At 47.0% G+C, this 18,709-nt stretch overlaps 1 protein-coding gene across 6 annotated transcripts in view; it reads left to right on the forward strand.

Annotated features, from left to right (window-relative positions):
- The first annotated feature begins 226 nt into the window (after window positions 1-226).
- The window catches only part of TSHZ2 (teashirt zinc finger homeobox 2), a 214,502-nt gene continuing 196,019 nt past the window's right edge, over window positions 227-18,709 (forward strand). For all 6 annotated transcript variants that reach the window (XR_010081182.1, XR_010081180.1, XR_010081181.1 and 3 more), the window contains exon 1: window positions 227-1,270. Coding sequence is in view for 2 of the 6 variants with exons in the window: in XM_063404190.1 (XP_063260260.1) it covers window positions 1,231-1,270 (40 nt within the window). In the remaining 4 variants the exon portion in view is untranslated. The remainder of the gene's footprint in view (window positions 1,271-18,709) is intronic.

An 18,709-nucleotide genomic window follows, 5' to 3' on the forward strand; every position in this document is an offset into this window, starting at 1 on the left:
GTAAGGAGGGGGTGTCCCCGCTTGGCGGTGGGGTGTGAGGAGGGGATGTCCCCGCTTAGCGGTGGGATGTGAGGAGGGGGTGTCCCCGCTTGGCGGTGGGATGTGAGGAGGGGGTGTCCCCGCTTGGCGGTGGGGTGTGAGGAGGGGGTGTCCCCGCTTAGCGGTGGGATGTGAGGAGGGGGTGTCCCCGCTTGGCGGTGGGATGTGAGGAGGGGGTGTCCCCGCTTGGCGGTGGGATGTGAGGAGGGGGTGTCCCCGCTCGGCGGTGGGATGTGAGGAGGGGGTGTCCCCGCTCGGCGGTGGGGTGTGAGGAGGGGGTGTCCCCGCCAAGCGGGCAGCGCTGTCCCCGCGGTGCGGGCGCCCTGTCTCTTTAATGAGCGGCTGTGCCGCCCGGCTGGCGGAGTAAATCTCCCGCTGTCATCGGCTGCCGGAGGAGGAGTTTGTTAATGTTCAGTTTGCTCGGCGGATCGATGCTCGCTGGCATCGCCTCGCCCTGCCTGTGCGCGCGCGCGCGTGTGTGTGTGTGTGCGCGGTGTGCGCGCGTGTGTGTGTGCGTGTGCCCGCGCGCGTGCCCGCGCGTGTGCCCGCGCACGGGGGCCGCGTGTGCGCGCGTGTGAGCGCGGCTCCCACGTTTGCTCCCTCCCGAGCCGCGCTGTCCGCTCGCACATCACTCACTGCCGGGCATCTGACAGCGCGGAACCTGCGGCACACACACGCACACGCACACACGGGCACCGCTCCGCCATACGGCTCTGCCAGGAGGAGGAGGAGGACAGGACAGGGAAGGGAGGAAGCAGCCGGCCCCGCGGTCTCTCCAGAGCTGCCTTTTTAATATATACAGATCTATTTTGTTATTTATTTATTGCCGTTTTCCTCTGGCGCTGCGGGCGCCTTTCATTCGCTCCTGAGCTTGGATGTTTGAATCAAAGCAAAGCAAGTGTTGCAACAGTTAAAAAAAAAAAAAGGAAAAAAAAAAAAAAAAAGCCAACCAAAAAAAAAAAAAAAAAAAAAAAAGGGAGAGAGAGAGAGAGAGAGAGAAAGAAAGAAACCTAGATCTCTAAAATAAAATAAAAACCAAACAGGTTCCTATCAGTGAAGTGGAAAGGAGGGGGGCAGGGGAGGCTTGAGGGGGGTGCTGGGGAAGCAGCTGAGAGGCAGAGGAACACGGCTCAGGAGCGTCTCAGGGCTCTCGGATCTGGGGACAGAAGTGAGATTGGAGAAAGTAGAGCGATGCCAAGGAGGAAACAGCAAGCACCCAAACGGGCTGCAGGTAAGGAGAAGCCATCCACTTACACAGCCTCTGTCTCTCCACTCCTTCCACTCCTACCCCCCATCTTTATTATTATTTAGGGTCACCCTCGCTTTTCCGGGCTGGATCTTTATTTATTTATCCCCCTCCCCCTCCCTTTCCCTCCGTAGGTCCGTGGAGCCAGCTGCATTCCCTGCTGCCAAGGTTTCGCTCAGCCGCGGGCTGCGCGCTGCCCTCCGCCGCTCCCCGGCTCGCCGCCGCCGCTCCCCGCTGCCGCTGCCCTGCCCAAACTTTCCCCCCAACTTTCTTCCCTCTCCCTTCTCCCCCTGCCCCTTCCCCTGGCCGAACCGAAAGCAGTCAGGCTTCCCTTCGCTTCTCTCTTTACGATACATTTATTTTTATATATATATATTTATTTTCCTTTCTGGTTTCCCCCCCTCCCGGCGGCTTTCGCTTTGGATCCGTGTGTTTTGCGAAGTGGGTCGGGGTGTTTAATCTTTTATTTCGCCGTATTTCTGGTGCCAGCTCTGGCCGGGTGTGTGTGCGAGCGCTGTGTGTGCCTGAAATAGTACAGGGACTCTCTCTGCTGATGAACCCGGTGGGGAAGTTCAGCCTTTGATCATCAGTGGTGAAAATTGCAACAGGAAATAAAATGAAACGTTCTGACTGTTAGAAGACAATCCACGTTTTCAAATCAAATCCTTCTTTTGTTTCGTAGCCGAGTTTATGTATTTGCACATGCCAAGTGGTTTTGCAATTTATTATTTTATTTTTTCTTTAACAGAAGAAAATAGTTTGCAACTTTGGAAGTGTTTTGTTTGTCGTTGTAGGGTGTTCTTTTTCTTTTGGGGGCCAAAAAAAAGAAACAGACGAGTGGGTCTGTATAGTAAATCTTTTCAAAGAGTTTTCTTTCAGGCTCCTTAATTGCTTTTTATTTTTTTTTAATAGTGTGGTGGGGTTTTGTTTCTGGGAAGCGCAATATGGAAGTTCATTTTTCTTCTGCCAGACCCACCCACTGAAAAATCAGCTTTCCAGTTGATTGCCAGCTTTGATTTGACATTTGATTGATCACCTGTCATCTTGCTGCCTTTGATCTATTCATTCTTGATATATATCAATAAATCACTCACCATGGTAACCCAAGTGCCAATGACGTAAGGCTTGCCCTCTAGATTCTCTTAGCCAGACATGCACAATTATTATCTTGTTTGGCTTTTAATGCAGGCGGGTTTTTTCCCTTCTTTTTTCCCTTTGTGTCCTTCCTCAGATCAGTTCTTTAAAGAAAACTCATATCTGATGTCTTCACTTTCAATTTTTCCCCTCGCCCTTGTGAATTTCTCCTGGCTGTAGCACAGCAGATGTGGGACAAAATGCACGGGCAAGTTTAGAGGCACACTTGAATAAACTTTGTGAAGTAGTGCTGGGGACCCACGCAGGGGGAGATGTCACCCCACAGGAACTGGGACACGCAGAACTTTTATCAACTCCCGGATTTGGCTGCGTTTCTGTGGGTGTGGGACAATGGGCTGCAGGCAGGAGCTTTTGGGACGTGCCCAGTGAATGCACCTATGCAGGCTTGGCATTCCTGGCAGGAAAAGGTCCCAAATTTATGGTGATCGCCATAAATACCAGTTCCGCTAGAAATACTCATATTTATATATATATATATATATATATATATGTATTCAGGAGAACTCTGCTATGAGAGTCGCTATTATTATTTTCTTCACCAAGAGGTTTGATCTGAATAAGGCATTCCCATTTCCAACTTGCAGGATAAATAAATAGCTGTTTTTTCAGGGATGCTGATCGGCACGGTGACAGGGCTAGAACTGCTTCTTTTTTCTCTCTGTCAGGAGTATGAGGCTTCATTTTATTTGGGTTTCAAAGTAGAATTTTCACTCGGAATGTGTGTAGTACCTTTTCGTGGCAGGGGCACGGTGTTCTTTTTTAGAAACATAGGATACAGTAAGTAAATTTCTGCGAGCAAAGCCCGTGCTGTTGTTTCCTGGGGTTTCCCTGCTGAGATACAGTAAGAGATGTTTTTATCCAGGATCCTACAGCTTTTTTAAGATCCTAAAGACAAGGGAGAAACTCGTATGACCACAATTAGATCTCTCCTTTCTCATTCTCATTATAAAATGTGCATTGCTCTTCAGCGGTGCATTTCTTTGATTAGATTTCTCCTCAGATCAATGTTGTTTCAGGTGAGCAAAATCCTGCAAATGCAGTCCAGTTTCAGCCAGCAGAACTATTTGAAGTAGGTTTATACATTTGCAATAGTTCTCCTGCTTTGAAGTTGTATTTGTGTGTTTGTGGGGGGTAGGGGGGAGTTTCAAAGAGCAGACGTGCCTGTTGTATATAGTTCTTAAAACTGACTTTCATTTTCAGGGATAATACTGAGGTTCTGTTTTGTATGGTAAAAAATACCTCAAAGTGACAGGAGGCAGACTGTGCAATAAGAAATGAATCTCTCATCAAGGCTGATAGCAAAGCTCCTTAGTCCTTTTATTTAAAGGAGTTAATACATTATATATTACTTAATTTTCACTTTTATTTATTTTTAGTTGAACACGTTCAAAGGTATCAGTTGCACTGCATTTTGTCTTGATGGCAGCAGAGATATTGAAGAGAAGTTTGCAACTTTTAGTTTCTTCAGATAGTTCACCTCCAAGGGAAGAAAAATGATAAGCCTTATGATTCTGGACATGCCTGCTTTTGTCATTGCTTAAAATTAAATACTATGCACAACTGTAAATAATTACTGCCATGCACTGACTTTGAAAGCAGGTTTCGAGTTTGATTAATGAATAATGTAAAGGTTAGAGGGAACCAGCGAGTGAATCAGAAGTGAAGTCCTGCTGTTAGATGAAAATCTATCTAGAGAAATATACGTGGCAATTTTGTCCTTTTCTATTATTAATTTTAAGCCTTGTATTCCTAAGAAATATATTGCAGACCATTGTAATGAAACAAGGGAGTGTAATTGGATAAATGGGGCACTATTTATGTGTGATGATGGGGATTTCTGCTCTCCGGTTACACTTTTAGAGCCGCTTTATTTCACATCAACACCGAAACGATGTCAAAGGCATTTTGATCTTTGCAGGGCCGAGTCTTTTCTGAATCATCCCTGCTTTTTGAGAGCGTGGTTTCCAAGTCGATAGTTCTTGAGGCAGAGAGTCGCAGCTCTTCCCATCGGTGCCTGCTTTAGGATGGGACCTGCGTTTGCAATAATCAGTTTAAACCCGTTTGTGGTGGGGCTCTCACCAAGCGCATCACAAAGGGCTCTAAAGCGGGGCCGGTCCTTGCTCAGGTGCGAGTCAAACCCCGCTCCCCTGGGAGCATCCCTGAGTTCTGGCTGCTCCCGGGAGCAGGGACAGGCTCAGGCCCACAAACTCCTCCATCCTTCAGCCAAACGCAGCCACGTCTGGGGCAAAAGTCTCCCAACGATTCCGTAACAAATGGTAATACATTAACAGAAGGGGGGAAGCAAAGCAGAATTGCCATTCAGATTTTATTCCTAGGGGTATGAAACAGCTTTCAAACACAATTTCTCTGGATTAAACTCTCCTTTCCCCTGCAGCTTGTTTAAATGTGCATATTTTATTTTGTGATCATGCATTGGTAGTTTGCTTTTTTAAAGCCTGCAAAGAGGAGTCTGGACTTATCGCCCTTTGCGGGTGAAATTTCATATTTCTTCTTTTCTTTCTCTCTCAGCCCCAGCAGACTAGCTAAGAACCAAAGCTGGGGAGAAGTACAGCAGAAACAGGTCTCAGGCACATTTATTCTGTTTATTGGAGCTGTAGAATAACACAGGTTTGTTTTGGAGGAGTCCTCGTAGGGCAGCAAGCAGAAGATGGTGAGCAGGGAGTTCTTTAAAGCTGCAGCTTGCACCTTAGTGGGAAAGGTTATTTAAACCAGGATCATATTTAGAAATTCTGCTTGTGCAGAGAGCAGAGCAAATGACCAGCAAGGCTTGCTCTGTGTATTTCTGTGGCGAAAGGCAGCGAGATATCTCCATAAATGTAACCAGGGGCACGGTGGCTGCTCAGGATTATTTGTATCCTTTATAACTGGGGCAATGGAAGCAGATTCCAAGGAGGCAGTGCTGAATGAAACTGTGGAAATGGCAGCAGTGTTTTGTTTCAACATCCTCCAGAAAAGCAACTGCACATCAAAACCACCTAAACAGTTCATGCCTCAGAACCCTTCACTTACAGTGCACATCACCACGCTGACAGATGACAAAAAAGCCAAGGTGTTCACAAACAAGAGGAGCCTTTAAATCCCAGTTAATTAAATATATTCCAAAATAGGTACTTTTGCAACTAAAGAGGCACCAAAATTAGTCGCCATCTGCGTTAAATTCTGCAGTCGGCTCCAAAGCCCAAAGCTGCTCGGAATTTTTTTTTTTCCCATGTCAGAACTCAGGCCTGATCAGGACAATTTGAAATCACGTTCATTTTAGTGGCTGTTTCCCTTTTTTAATTTCCCCCTCATTTATCCAAGCCCGGTCTATCCCCACTACCTGAAGAGTGGGGCGCACCCAGAGTTCAGCCCCTGTGACTGGGAAACAAAAGACATTTCCATCAGCAAATCACCCAATTTTCCAGCCCTTTTGAAAGCATGTCAGAAATTCCAGTGCATGAATGCTCTCCCTCCTCCGTGCTCCCTGGGAAGCCCGTTTTCTCCAAACCGGCAGGATTCTGGAGATTTCCTCCCAGAGCTTTCTCCTCCTGGTTTTTGCTCTCGCTATCAGCACCCACCTCAAGGAGCTGTTTCCCCTAGCAGAGGTCCCTGGGGTCCCTCGGTAGCTCAGGGCCAGGGTGAGCTTTTCTGCAGTCATTTCCTTCCCATCCCGATGAGGACATCACTCCCAGAGAGCAACTCCAGACTCGCGGAGAGAAAAAAGCTGTCAGTTGCTGTGGCTGCAATTCCCAACTTAGCAGCAGCACAGGGAATGGAACTGTACTCTATCAATTACAGTTGGAACCAGAGGCTAAACACTTATTGTGTTAAGCTATTGTGCAGATCTTAAGAGCTCAAATGTAAAAAAAATATCATGTCAGCTGGTGGAGGGGAGAATAAGGCCTGGTTCTTCCTCTGGATGACGTATTATTAGCAAAGGAAAAGTAAAATTATTCAAATTCTTTTTAATGCCTCTCGGGTTGGGATGTATTTAAGGCCACAATCTGCCTTAAAAAGGGGGGATCCTACAGATTTTGCTGCTAGAATAAGCTTTTGTTTTTCCCTCTTCTCTGCAAAATGAAAATATTTGTGAAGTCTTACCTCCAAAGCGTGCACACGCAAGCACAGAGACATTTTTATTTGTCTCCCAGTCTGATACAGGAGCCAAGTGGAACCACATTAGAGTCCAAGCTGAAATCTTCCATTTCATTCATGCAAGAGCAGGGATTTTTCATTACCTGTTTAATTACAATCATTTACATGAGAGCGGGCCCAGTTCAGCAGCTCTTACTCAGCACTTTGCTCCAGTGGGTGACTGGCCTGTGGAAGGACTGTCTGTGTAAGGCTGGGCTGTTCAGCTACAAAATTCAGTGTACATGTTCCTGGAGAAGCAGAAAGAGGGAGCAGAGTCTTCCATTAAGCCTTAAATCCAGGGACAGTTCTGCTTGGAACTTCTGTTCCTAACGCTTGCAGGCTATTCTTTCCTGAAGGCTGCATGACTGAGATATTCTGCTTGCTTCCAACTTCCCTCCCCAGGCTCATTTCCATGCTCTGTGTTAATTACTGAGCACTGGTTCTGGGTTCCAGGAGAGGAGCTGGGCTTTTAATAAAACCTTTTTTAAGGCACGGTGTTCATGTTGTGCACAGGGGCAGCAGCTCTCCAGAAAACGCCTGAAAATGGGGTTGCAAATCCAAAGCCTGAAAGTTCCATGTGCTTTCAGGGGCTAAAAGCAGTTATTTCTCATTAAGGTGGCTTCTCACTTGAGGCTGTTGGCACAGAGTAATTTTTACCGGGTTATAATAACGGCTTCTGCAACTCAGAAGTACCTTGACAGCAAACCGTGTATTTTTTAAGGTTTCAAGGAGAAAAGCATCACAGAAGCACAGTGTTTCCCATTAGATTTACACATCCCTCTTTAACTGTTGCTGGCTTTTCATCCATTACCTTGTGAGCTTTCTCAGGCAAAAAAGAAAGAAGTGGAAAAACTGGTCTTCTGATCTAAGTGTTGCATTAAGTGTTTCATTTAGAAAAATGAAGAGAATCTTTGTTTCCCTAAAAGAAATGTTTCCCCCCATTTGCCCTAGGAAAAAGAAAGGCACAATAGCTTCAAAATGACAGGATCTGATTGTGAAAAATACAGAGTTTCTAACGTGCAGTGCCTGCTGGTCCCAAGTATTGGTAAAATTCCACAGTTAAATAGAACAAACAGTCCTGAATGTCTGAGAAATGGATCCTTTTCAGGCGTGCACACATCCATACCTGCAAGGAGGGGAGAAAAGTGCCTGTCTGGGAGAGGGATGCACCTGGAGAGCTTTGAGTGTTAGAGCAGTTTTTGATTACTGCACCAGTCTTTGCCCAAATGTCAGAGCTGTGCTGTTAGGAGTGCTGTCCCCTGAAGATGCTTTGTTCGGGTTTATTTTCTTTAAACCTCCAGATCCTGGAGTCTGATCATGATTATGCAAGTGTCCAATATGCATTTTAAAAAGAAATTTATTTCAAACTGCTTGCTCTGGAGAGGAACATGAAAACAAGCAGGCTGGAAGTTCTTATGCAGGAGAAAAACGCCTTGATTCTCAAAGTGACTCTTTTTAACTTCCCATCGTTTTCAGCCAGTCTCATGATTTTTGAGGTTGGGCTTTGTGCTTTTTGTATAAACAAGGTTGGCAGCGTTGCTTTTGCCTGATTCTGGTGATGAACTGGTGTGTGTGTCTGGGTGTATAATTATAGATGTACACACACATAATATCAGTAAACAAAATACTGAAGGTAATGATGGAGTGGAGCTGTGTGCATTGGAGCTCTGGCTTTGTGTTGCCATAAACAAAGCAGTTCTGAGAGCCCAGACCATCGGTTCTTGAGGAGTGACTTCCAATTGAAGTTTCCTGGAGGTTGTTTTTAGTGGCAATTAAATCTGGAAAGTTAATAGGCAGTAACTGCTCTTTATAGGATAAATACTACGAGGAATGCACAGCCTACCTTTTTCCCAGATATAATCAGGCTGAACTTTATTGAAAAAAAATTTACAACTAGCAACATTAATGCTGTATTTTTATTGTATTAATGCAAATGAGATGCTGACTTGGTTCTTTCATCTCCATGGCTTGTATCTATTAGAGCTGTATCTTATTCCTTTCTGTGTCTTTTCTCCCTGTGTTCTGTAAACTGCTTTCCTCTAATGATACTGAGGCTCATTAAAGTTACTCCCAATGCTAAAGAGACTCTGGGAAACATCCTGAGCTCTGGATGGCTGTGGAAAAGCACGATATAGGGAAAACTAATCCAGATCAAGCCTTGCATTCCCATTTCGGGAAACCTTTCAAATTGATGGGTGAAACAGGAAGAAAAAGCTAACAGGAAGCACTGTGTGCTGCAAAGAACAGGTCATTTTTAACTCACAGCCCCACCTGACAGAGATAAAAAACAATAAAGTTTTAAGGAGCTCGCTGGCTCTTCCTGCATCTCTCTCAAAAGACTCATTTAATTGAAAAGCCTGTTGTGCTTGTTTTTATGCATGTAAAACAGAAAAGGGGCAATTTTGCACAGGGCCTAATATTCCAGCACAATATAATTGGAACTCTTCCTGCCTGCTTTTTAAGTCTCTCTGTTCATATAAAATTAAGACCCACTTATCTTAAATTGTAGTAAATCTCATTCAATATTGCTTTCATAACTTAAAAAAGGCTGTTACATATTCCCAAAGCAACTCCGCTGAAGTGATATTGGGTCTGTTTATGTGGAATTGGAGCAGAATTTCTATTGAAAAAAGGAGCAGCTTACAGTTCTTGTTTTTAATGAAAATAATTAAATTCTCCAGAATACCTTGATAGCTCAGATATTTTTTTCCCTAGTGAAACTCTGCTTAGAGGAGATCGGAATGAAAATCTGCACATTGGTGAGGTTTGGCGTGTGCAGACAACAACCTTATTTCTATCACCCACCCCGCACTCAGACAGAAGTAATTTCTATTTTTCATAGAAAGATTTTACTTGGAATTTTCCACATATAAATAATTTTCTGTGTGAACTGGACAGCGAATCGCCAGCACGATTTATAAGGTCTGCAATTTTCTTTGTACATATAGGAAGAGCTCGTTTGCTTCCCGCAGGGTAAGTGGGCTTCACAGGAAAGCGCTGGGTCTTTCATGATTTTATGTTTTGTATCGAAGAAACACAACCTTGTGCCAGCTGCTGTACTGGTCTACCAAAATTATTTTCTTATGTGTTTTTCAGCCGTGTCGAAACATACATAAGCACAGTACAAGTGGCATTAAATTAACACGGGAAAGGAGAAAGAAGCTAAGTAGTTATATTGATCATCTGTAGCATTAAATGCTAAAAAAATTAAAAGCTTTGCAGTGCTTTTGATTAGCTGTGTGGATCCTGCTGGTGTTTGTGTCCTTTGTTAGGCAGTGCAGCAATATTTCTTCACACTTAGCACCTTTCTTCCATGGAGTTCTCCTCAGAATAACCCCAGTGATGTGGAATATTTCCTGGAGAATTGAACCCGGGAGGTTTTACCTGATTTGCTCAAGGTCAAACAGCATTTGCTCCCAACTCCCTGCTCGTGGTACTAGGTCACATTTCTGTCATCAGAGCATTTCCAGGAGGGAAATCTGGGCTGGAAGCTCGAGGCATCCCCTGGTCTGTGCTGAGGGAGAGGAGGGAACAGCCCAGCTGGGACCCTGGGGAAGGTGGAAATGCAGTTTTGTCCCTCCTGTGCAATTCCCTGTGGTGGTGGAAGAGGCACTTTGCTCATGGCCAGGAGCTCCCAGAAACAGGAGGGCTCATGGTTTGAGGAAGCAGAGCTCTGTTAATTCTAAAAGCCAAGGAAGCTTCACTAGGCAAGAGTTTTAGACAGAGTAATCAAGTTTTTTACATTCCAGTTTTTGGTCAGTGCTAAGTTTCAGGACCAGAGAATTTGGTTCCTGTTACTTTTCTTCCCATAAACTGTTCTGCATTTCTTTGGCAGAGCTGGATGTGACTGTCTATAAAGCATTGCCCTGAGAAATATGTGAAACCTGGTGGAATTGCAGCTCAACAGGCCATGCACATTTTGCTCCACCCAGACTGCCAGCGGTGGCTGGAATTCTCTGGTGATAGGGCTTGAGGCTCAGCTCCCAGTCCTGGGGTCTAAATCCTTACATGGGCAGCTAAAGAGAGACCTGAATTTTCAAAAGCCTTTAGCACCAGATCCCCTTGGACCTGCCTCAGTTCCCTCTCTTGTGTTAACTGGAACTGGGCCTCGATCAAGGGCACTTCTGTGTGGTTTCCCTAGATTGGAGACGTATGTATTGCCTATAGAGGAAATATGGTGCAGGTAATAGCCTCTGGATTCATTAAGGATTGTTTATGTTTATTTTCACACCATATTACCTTTCAGCAATGGTTGTTTCAGCCATTATATTGACAGGAACTCTGAATAAATCTTAGGTAATGTGGGGCTGATCTGCCTTACCTGGGAGACCACCTGCTACCCTCTCTTGCAGAGGTGCTGAATCACCAGGTAGGGCTTTCTTCTCCAGAGCTGGGGACTTGGGAAGCTCTCCCATGGCTCCTTTTCATGTGGAAATTAATGCTTGCCTCTATTTCTGAATAGTAGGTTATTAGAGTTCGTGTGCAAATGCCCAGGATGGGAATTTGTCTCTCGTTGATAATTGATATAATAATATATATTTTCAGTGGTCCCAAGTCCTTGAGCTTGAGCCTTGTATACGTAATTTATGTTTATTTCTTACTGTTATTAACCGTAATTTAGTTGTTGGCGCCTTTCATTGCCTTAGATTGAAGGGAGTGTCTCTCCCCATTGCCCCTCCATAAACAATGCCCTCTCAGGGTTCCTTCCCCTGTATCCTTGCCCAGACATTTCCTAGCCTGTCAAATACTGTCATTTTATTCCTTACAGATCATTCCCAGTACGTCTCCTGTTGCACACACAAATAAGGAACAAATGCAATCAGGATGCATCATCGTTTAGCATAACAAATAAAAGCCGATCTGTGCAGATTTGCCTTAAAGTGTCTCTTAATACGTATTGTCAAAATGTCTGAAGATGTCTCTTACTCATAAGCGTTTAATTATTTGTGACAATTAAACTAATATTCAGAGCAGGAAAAAAAAATTAGGGGATTAAATATTTTCTCTTGTCAAAAGCTAACAAAACGTCACCTGGCAGAGCAAACTCTTTAAATTTTGTGTTTCAAGCAGGCCTTAGAAAGGAAAAAGCAGCAGAACAAAATTACAGGGCCTGGATTTGGTATGGAATTTGAGGAAACTGTATTTTTAAAACCAGACCAGAATTTAAGGGCACATCATTAAAGCATATATCAGTAATGAGCAGCTGAATACTTGATGATTAAAAAAGAGTTTCTATCAATTTTTAAGTCAGTGCTGAAATTTATGGCCAAGGGCTGCTCTGACTGAATCAGGGACTCAGACCTGGGATTTTTAGCCTTGCCTGGTTATTGTTTTACTTCTGCATGTGAAAAAAACAGCTCAAATATGACAGCACAAGTCATCAGCCTTTCCTGTGGTTGGAATGACAGATTTTTTTGTTTTGTTTTTTGGCCGATGAGCTCTTTCTCCATCTGGGTTGTTCACACTGGACAGGCAAGGTGCAGTGGATGGGGCAGGATAAGTAGCCAAGACTGGTGCCCAGGGCTCAGCATCTTCACCTTCCTGGCTTTGAATGTGGTAAAAGTTCAGATGTGTGATAGTAAAAAGGGGGGGAAAATAGGAAAAATCTTGGAAAGAACAGGAAACCAGCATGGTCTTTGAGAGCAGTGTTGTGTGGATGTGGGAGCACAGGATAGCCCAGGACCCGGCTGCAATAACTTCTGTATTACGGGCTCAGCAGTTCTTATAGTCCAGATTGTTTGGGGTTTCCTGCTGAGAAGTTTGATTTCTACTGGTTCTAATGTTTCCAGTTCTGAGCTGCTCGAAGCAACCATTTCCATTATTAAAATCAGTGTTTTCTTTCTTAAAACGTTCTTCCTGTAATTTAGGGTAGGATGTTATTTGGCAAAAAATTAGAAGACATTCATCAGGGTTTATTTCAAAGCTGTGGGACCACTGAGCTTTCTGGCAGTGACGTGAACATTTTTCAGAGACATCTTCTGCTTTCCCTGAGAAAATCCACCCAAATTTGTCTGACTTATAAAGCCTAAAAGTTGCTGTTGCCAAAGAATTTTTAGAAGGTGACACAGCATTCTCCAGCGTGCCATCCCCACCACACATGCTCTGTTCTGGGTTTCTCTTTTTCAATTACATTCCCTTAAAAAACATTTGAGCTGGGGATAAGTGGGACAGTGGCTGCAGGGCCAGAGGTGGGTCCGGGCAGTCGAAGGGGAATGAAGAAAAGGTTTTGTTTGTGTTCAGCTGGAACCCAGGCCCTTGATGGAGGAAGCACCGAAATTTAGGGAGCAGAATGTGGACAAGTAGGGGAAGAGAGCATAAAATGATCAGATATCCGCAGAAAACAGGAGTAAACTCGTGTGCAGGACTTTATTGCCTGGTCAGTGTAGAGCACCATAGCGACCGGGAGCTCGTGCCGGGAGCACGTCCGGCAGCTCCTGCCCGATCAGTCCTGGATGGATCCAGGATGGCTCCACACGTGTGGCTCCCAAAGCTCTCCCAAAGCCTGAACTCATCCACAGCTCACAGAGAGGAGGGATGTGTGCGGGAAATCCATCCAGCCCGGCTGGGAACAAATCCTGCCGGGCGTGCTGGGCTGGCAGCGCCGGCCTGAGGGGCTGCCATGGCTCCTGAGGGGCAGGCCCGGCGCGCCTGAGGCGGGACCTCCTTCTGAGGGGAAAAAGTCAAAAAATCCCCTTAAAACTGGCCAGAGCTGTGCCCCCCATGTCAGCTGAATGGCAGAGAGGAGATCCCATCCACAGACACGGCACAGGCAGCTCAGGAAAGGCACAAAACCCGAGGGAAAGGAGGAAAATTCCGATTGCTGGTGCGGGAACCAAGAGAAGATGATGCCAGGCAGGCTCAGGGCTGCCCTTGGATGGCAGAGCCAACAGCAGCGTGGAGGAGCTCAGGCAGCACATGGAGAGGTTGGTGACCCCGTACAGAACGTGTGGCAATGATGTGTTTGCTGTGTTGGATATATTTGCTGTATTTGGGAGGTGTCGGTGTGTGGGCAGGGGGTGGGCAGTGCCGGCGCCAGGCCTGGCATGGCCGGGGTGGCTCAGGCTGAGCGGGGCGTGGGCACTCCGGGCAGGGGCTGTGGTACAAAAGCACTCGGAGACAGCACAGAGGATCCTGCCAGGAGTTTCAACCACAGATATCTGTTCAGATCAAAGCTTGTTAGTCTGAGAGCTGCTCTCTTGCCTCAGCATGCCCATGGTGGAGGGCTGGTCCCTGGGTCGCTGTGTGGGTACCTGCCCTGGGCCCCTGGGGCTCTCACTTCAGCTTTACTCAGAGCAAGGGGTTTATTTTATTTTATTTCGTTTGCTGCCCTGTGGGAGTTTTTTCCTATAAATCTGATCTTTGTATCTGAAAGTCAGTGACAAAACTCAAATCGGGCTCAGCAGAGCAGGTTGCCTCCAGGTTATTGCACTGGTTTGTGTCACTTCCAGCATTTATATATTAAACAACTAAAATCCTGAGAATGTTAATCTAGAAAACAGTCATGCCTGCATTATTCTTTTGCTGTTTCAGTGAACTTATTAAAGGTTTTACAAACTTGTGATTTGGGTTAAACAAATGTAAATCATGTGGAGAAAGAGTTGCAGGAAGGCAGAGGAATGTTATGATGCCATCAACATCTGGGTTTCCATTTGTTTGGATTCGGGACATTTTACCTTAATCATTCCCAAACATGTCTGCTAAAGTCTCTTCTTTCATTTTTTATCACCTATGAGGTACAGCCAGGCAGAGTTTCAATTTGTGTGTGTGTGTTAGTGTAAAAGTGCTGAAATCTGTTGTTGCAGTGAGTATACGAACAGTCCCATTTTTATATTAGTCCTCCCTCTTTGTAGTTGTTTGGAAACATTTTGATTCAGTTAAAATGCACTATTTCCAATATACAAAGTATGAGCAGGGAACAAGGGAGCGATTATGAGTTTCTCCAAGGAAATAAGCATCTCTTAAGCCATCATCCTGCAACTGGGAAAGTTCTAATACATGACATCTCTGTAATGTAACCTAATAATATTTTTTTTTAACGGTGATGTAATGGGGAGAGTGACCTGGACTTTGTAAAAGTTCCCCTACTTACTTCAGATTCCCAAGGGCAATGTAACATTCTAGACAGTGTTTTATATGCCCTGATTAAAATGTAACATATTTTTGCATTTCCTGTGCAGTGACCTGTTAGTGCTCATAGACAGAACACTTAAAGAACAGTTACAAGGAGACATTTCCAAATGTGCCTAATATGGGCGAGTTTTTATAACATTCTTATTTCATTTGAAATTGCAGCTACAGCAGGAGCCATTCAGACGGTGCATTGATTTAACTTTTTAATCCACTGTTTTGCTACGTCAAGTAAAATAAATGTTTGTTTTTAGCTCCCTTTTTTTTTTTTTGCACTGCTAAAACTCCTAACTACTTGCTTTAAGATTGGGATTCTAAAGGGAGCTACATTATCTGAGATTTAAGGCTTGCTTTTTGTAGCTGCTTTCTCACAACTCCCCCAAGGAAAAAAAAATACAAAAGTACAACTTTAGCAAAAAGGGCTTTTATATCTCTATCAATTATAGAAACACCAGCTGCAGTAGATTACAAATGTGTTTGGCTGATTGTGATGTTGTGTGGGGAAAACTGTCACCAGGAGCTGGATGCTGCTGTCCCCGGCAGCTCCGGGATGGCGCTCAGCTCCCGGGCTCAGGTCCCCGGGCTCGGCTGTCAGAGCTGCGGCGGGCAGGGGCAGGAGCCTGCCAGGCTGCCACAGCCGGCTCGGGATGGGGACACAGCCGGCTCGGGATGGGGACACAGCCGGCTCGGGATGGGGACACAGCCAGATCTGCATGGAGCACACAGCCGGCCCTGCATGGAGCACACAGCCAGCTCGGGATGGGGACACAGCCGGCTCGGGATGGGGCACACAGCCGGCCCTGCATGGAGCACACAGCCGGCTCGGGATGGGGCACACAGCCGGCCCTGCATGGAGCACACATCCGGCCCTGCATGGAGCACACAGCCGGCCCTGCATGGAGCACACATCCCGCCCTGCATGGAGCACACAGCCGGCCCTGCATGGAGCACACATCCCGCCCTGCATGGAGCACACAGCCGGCCCTGCATGGAGCACACAGCCGGCTCGGGATGGGGACACAGCCAGATCTGCATGGAGCACACAGCCGGCCCTGCATGGAGCACACAGCCGGCCCTGCATGGAGCACACAGCCCGCCCTGCATGGAGCACACAGCCGGCTCTGCATGGAGCACACAGCCGGCCCTGCATGGAGCACACAGCCGGCTCGGGATGGAGCACACAGCCGGCTCTGCATGGAGCACACAGCCGGCTCTGCATGGAGCACACGGCCGGCCCTGCATGGAGCACACGGCCGGCCCTGCATGGAGCACACGGCCGGCCCTGCATGGAGCACACAGCCGGCCCTGCATGGAGCACACAGCCGGCTCGGGATGGAGCACACAGCCGGCTCTGCATGGAGCACACAGCCGGCCCTGCATGGAACACACAGCCGGCCCTGCATGGAGCACACGGCCGGCCCTGCATGGAGCACACGGCCGGCCCTGCATGGAGCACACATCCCGCCCTGCATGGAGCACACATCCCGCCCTGCATGGAGCACAGAGCCGGCCCTGCATGGAGCACACAGCCGGCTCTGCATGGAGCACACAGCCGGCTCGGGATGGAGCACACATCCCGCCCTGCATGGAGCACACAGCCAGATCTGCATGGAGCACACAGCCGGCTCTGCATGGAGCACACAGCCGGCCCTGCATGGAGCACACAGCCGGCCCTGCATGGAGCACACAGTCAGCTCGGGATGGGGCACACAGCCGGCTCGGGATGGAGCACATAGCCGGCTCGGGATGGGGACACAGCCAGATCTGCATGGAGCACACAGCCGGCCCTGCATGGAACACACATCCTGCCCTGCATGGAGCACACAGCCGGCTCAGGATGGAGCACACAGCCAGCTCTGCATGGAGCACACAGCCGGCCCTGCATGGAACACACATCCTGCCCTGCATGGAGCACACAGCCAGCTCGGGATGGGGCACACAGCCGGCTCTGCATGGAGCACACAGCCAGCTCGGGATGGGGCACACAGCCGGCTCTGCGTGGAGCACACAGCCAGCTCGGGATGGGGCACACAGCCGGCTCTGCATGGAGCACACAGGGGACCCTGCATGGAGCACACAGCCGGCTCTGCATGGAGCACACAGCCGGCTCGGGATGGAGCACACAGCCCGCCCTGCATGGAGCACACAGCCGGCCCTGCATGGAGCACACAGCCGGCCCTGCATGGAGCACACAGCCGGCCCTGCATGGAGCACACATCCCGGCTCGGGATGGGACACACAGCCGGCTCGGGATGGGACACACAGCCGGCTCTGCATGGAGCACACATCCCGGCGCTGGGAGAAAGGAGGGAATGTGGGCACAAGTGTGAACCGTGTGTCACTGTGTGCTTGTGATGCTCTGAGAGCTGGGGCAAAACCACGCAGACACAGAGCTGGGCCAGCAGCCTCTGCGGACAGTCACTCCACTCAGTGTTCTTTACTTTTTACATCTGAGATATTTACTCTTGCTTTCTTGAAGAAAGTGGGGGAAAAAGCACCACAGAATAAAAAAAAAAGTGGCTGGAAGCCATGGATAAAAAAATTACAATATCAAGACAGCAATGCAAGATGGGCAGTTTAGGATATTTGGTGCTGTTGAGCTCAGGAGAAAATTAATGTCCCAACATGTGTGCAGGTCATTATCACTCCACTAAAACCTGGCTACAAGGGTAGCAGCCCAAGGGCTCTCAGTTGGTTGTGCCTTGGTTACTGTGTCATTTATCTTAGTGTGCTTTGGGTCACTCTGGGAGGACATGATTGGGCCCTGGTTTATTTTAACAAAGAGAATCTGACATAGGAAAGTTCTGTGTATACTTTACAGTGAAAATACAATTTTCTATTTTCATTTAATCCCAGGAATGTTGGCATTTTCCAGGCTGTCAAACAAATGAGTGCACTGGAGGACAGTTAGATGTGTCTGTCTAGTTCATCTATCTAATCTACCTCATTTCTAATGTGCCCATCACCATGGTGTCTAGGCAGAAAGTATCTGCCTTGCTTATGCCTTTTGTCTTTATTGGCTGTGGTAACCTAATTGAGTCCTAAGAGCTTTCGGATTCATCTGCAAAAATAATAACAAAAACATTATCAGAATAATGATTCATATTTGTACTCTTACTCAGAATTTCCCTTTCTCTTCTGAGTGTATTTGGTTAGTGGATTACTGTTGTTTTATCTAGAAGAGGTTATGCTTTAGAGGTGTATTAAATTGGAATTTTACTTGAGTCAGCAGTGAGTCAAAACCTCATTTGGCTACTAAAGTGAATTCACTCATGTCTTCTAACTTCCTTCTGCTTTTTTCTGTAGAAGTTGACTTCATTTACTCAGCCACCCGGTTTAGCATCTGCATCTGTTCTCTGACCCCTTGTCAAATAAACCATAGGTAAAGGTAATAAAAAGCAACAGAAATCATGCCTTCAAAAATGTTATCTTCCTTTGGAAGCCCTGGTTTCTGTTACATTTAACTACTTCTCTCTGTGCCAATTAGCTAGAAAGGCACGGTGAGGCTGCAGCAAGTGGTTTTGCAGGAGCAGAGGCCTTGCTGAGGGGATAAAGCGCTGCTGCTGCTTTGCTGGGTCACTGCACGTGGGGACCACGAGCCCGGGGTGTGCCAGCCCTGCAGCCACCGTGTGTCACTCACCGGCCACACCTCCTTTGGAAACGTGGCTGCAGTGGCATCAGCACGGCTGTGTGCCACCCTCTGCTTTTAAAAACGGGTGCCAAGGAGTGACCAGGCCACAGCAGTCAGTAAACTGGCGTTGGAGAGGCTGAACAACCAACGTGGTGCTCACTGAGGGAAAGAGTTCACTGAAAATGCTGCAAACTCTCAGCTCTAATTGAATTTGATCTCAGCTGTACAGTTACATACAGCCCCTTTTCTACTCCTCTCCTATTTCTGTGGAAAGTGTCTTTATAAAGCTGCCCCTCACAGATAATTTCATTGAGAGCCAGACGTTTCATACGTGACAGTGATTTCTAATCCCATCTGGACTGGCAGATCGCAGAGTC

Source organism: Prinia subflava, chromosome 8 (assembly GCF_021018805.1).
Source record: "Prinia subflava isolate CZ2003 ecotype Zambia chromosome 8, Cam_Psub_1.2, whole genome shotgun sequence".
NCBI lineage: Eukaryota > Metazoa > Chordata > Aves > Passeriformes > Cisticolidae > Prinia > Prinia subflava.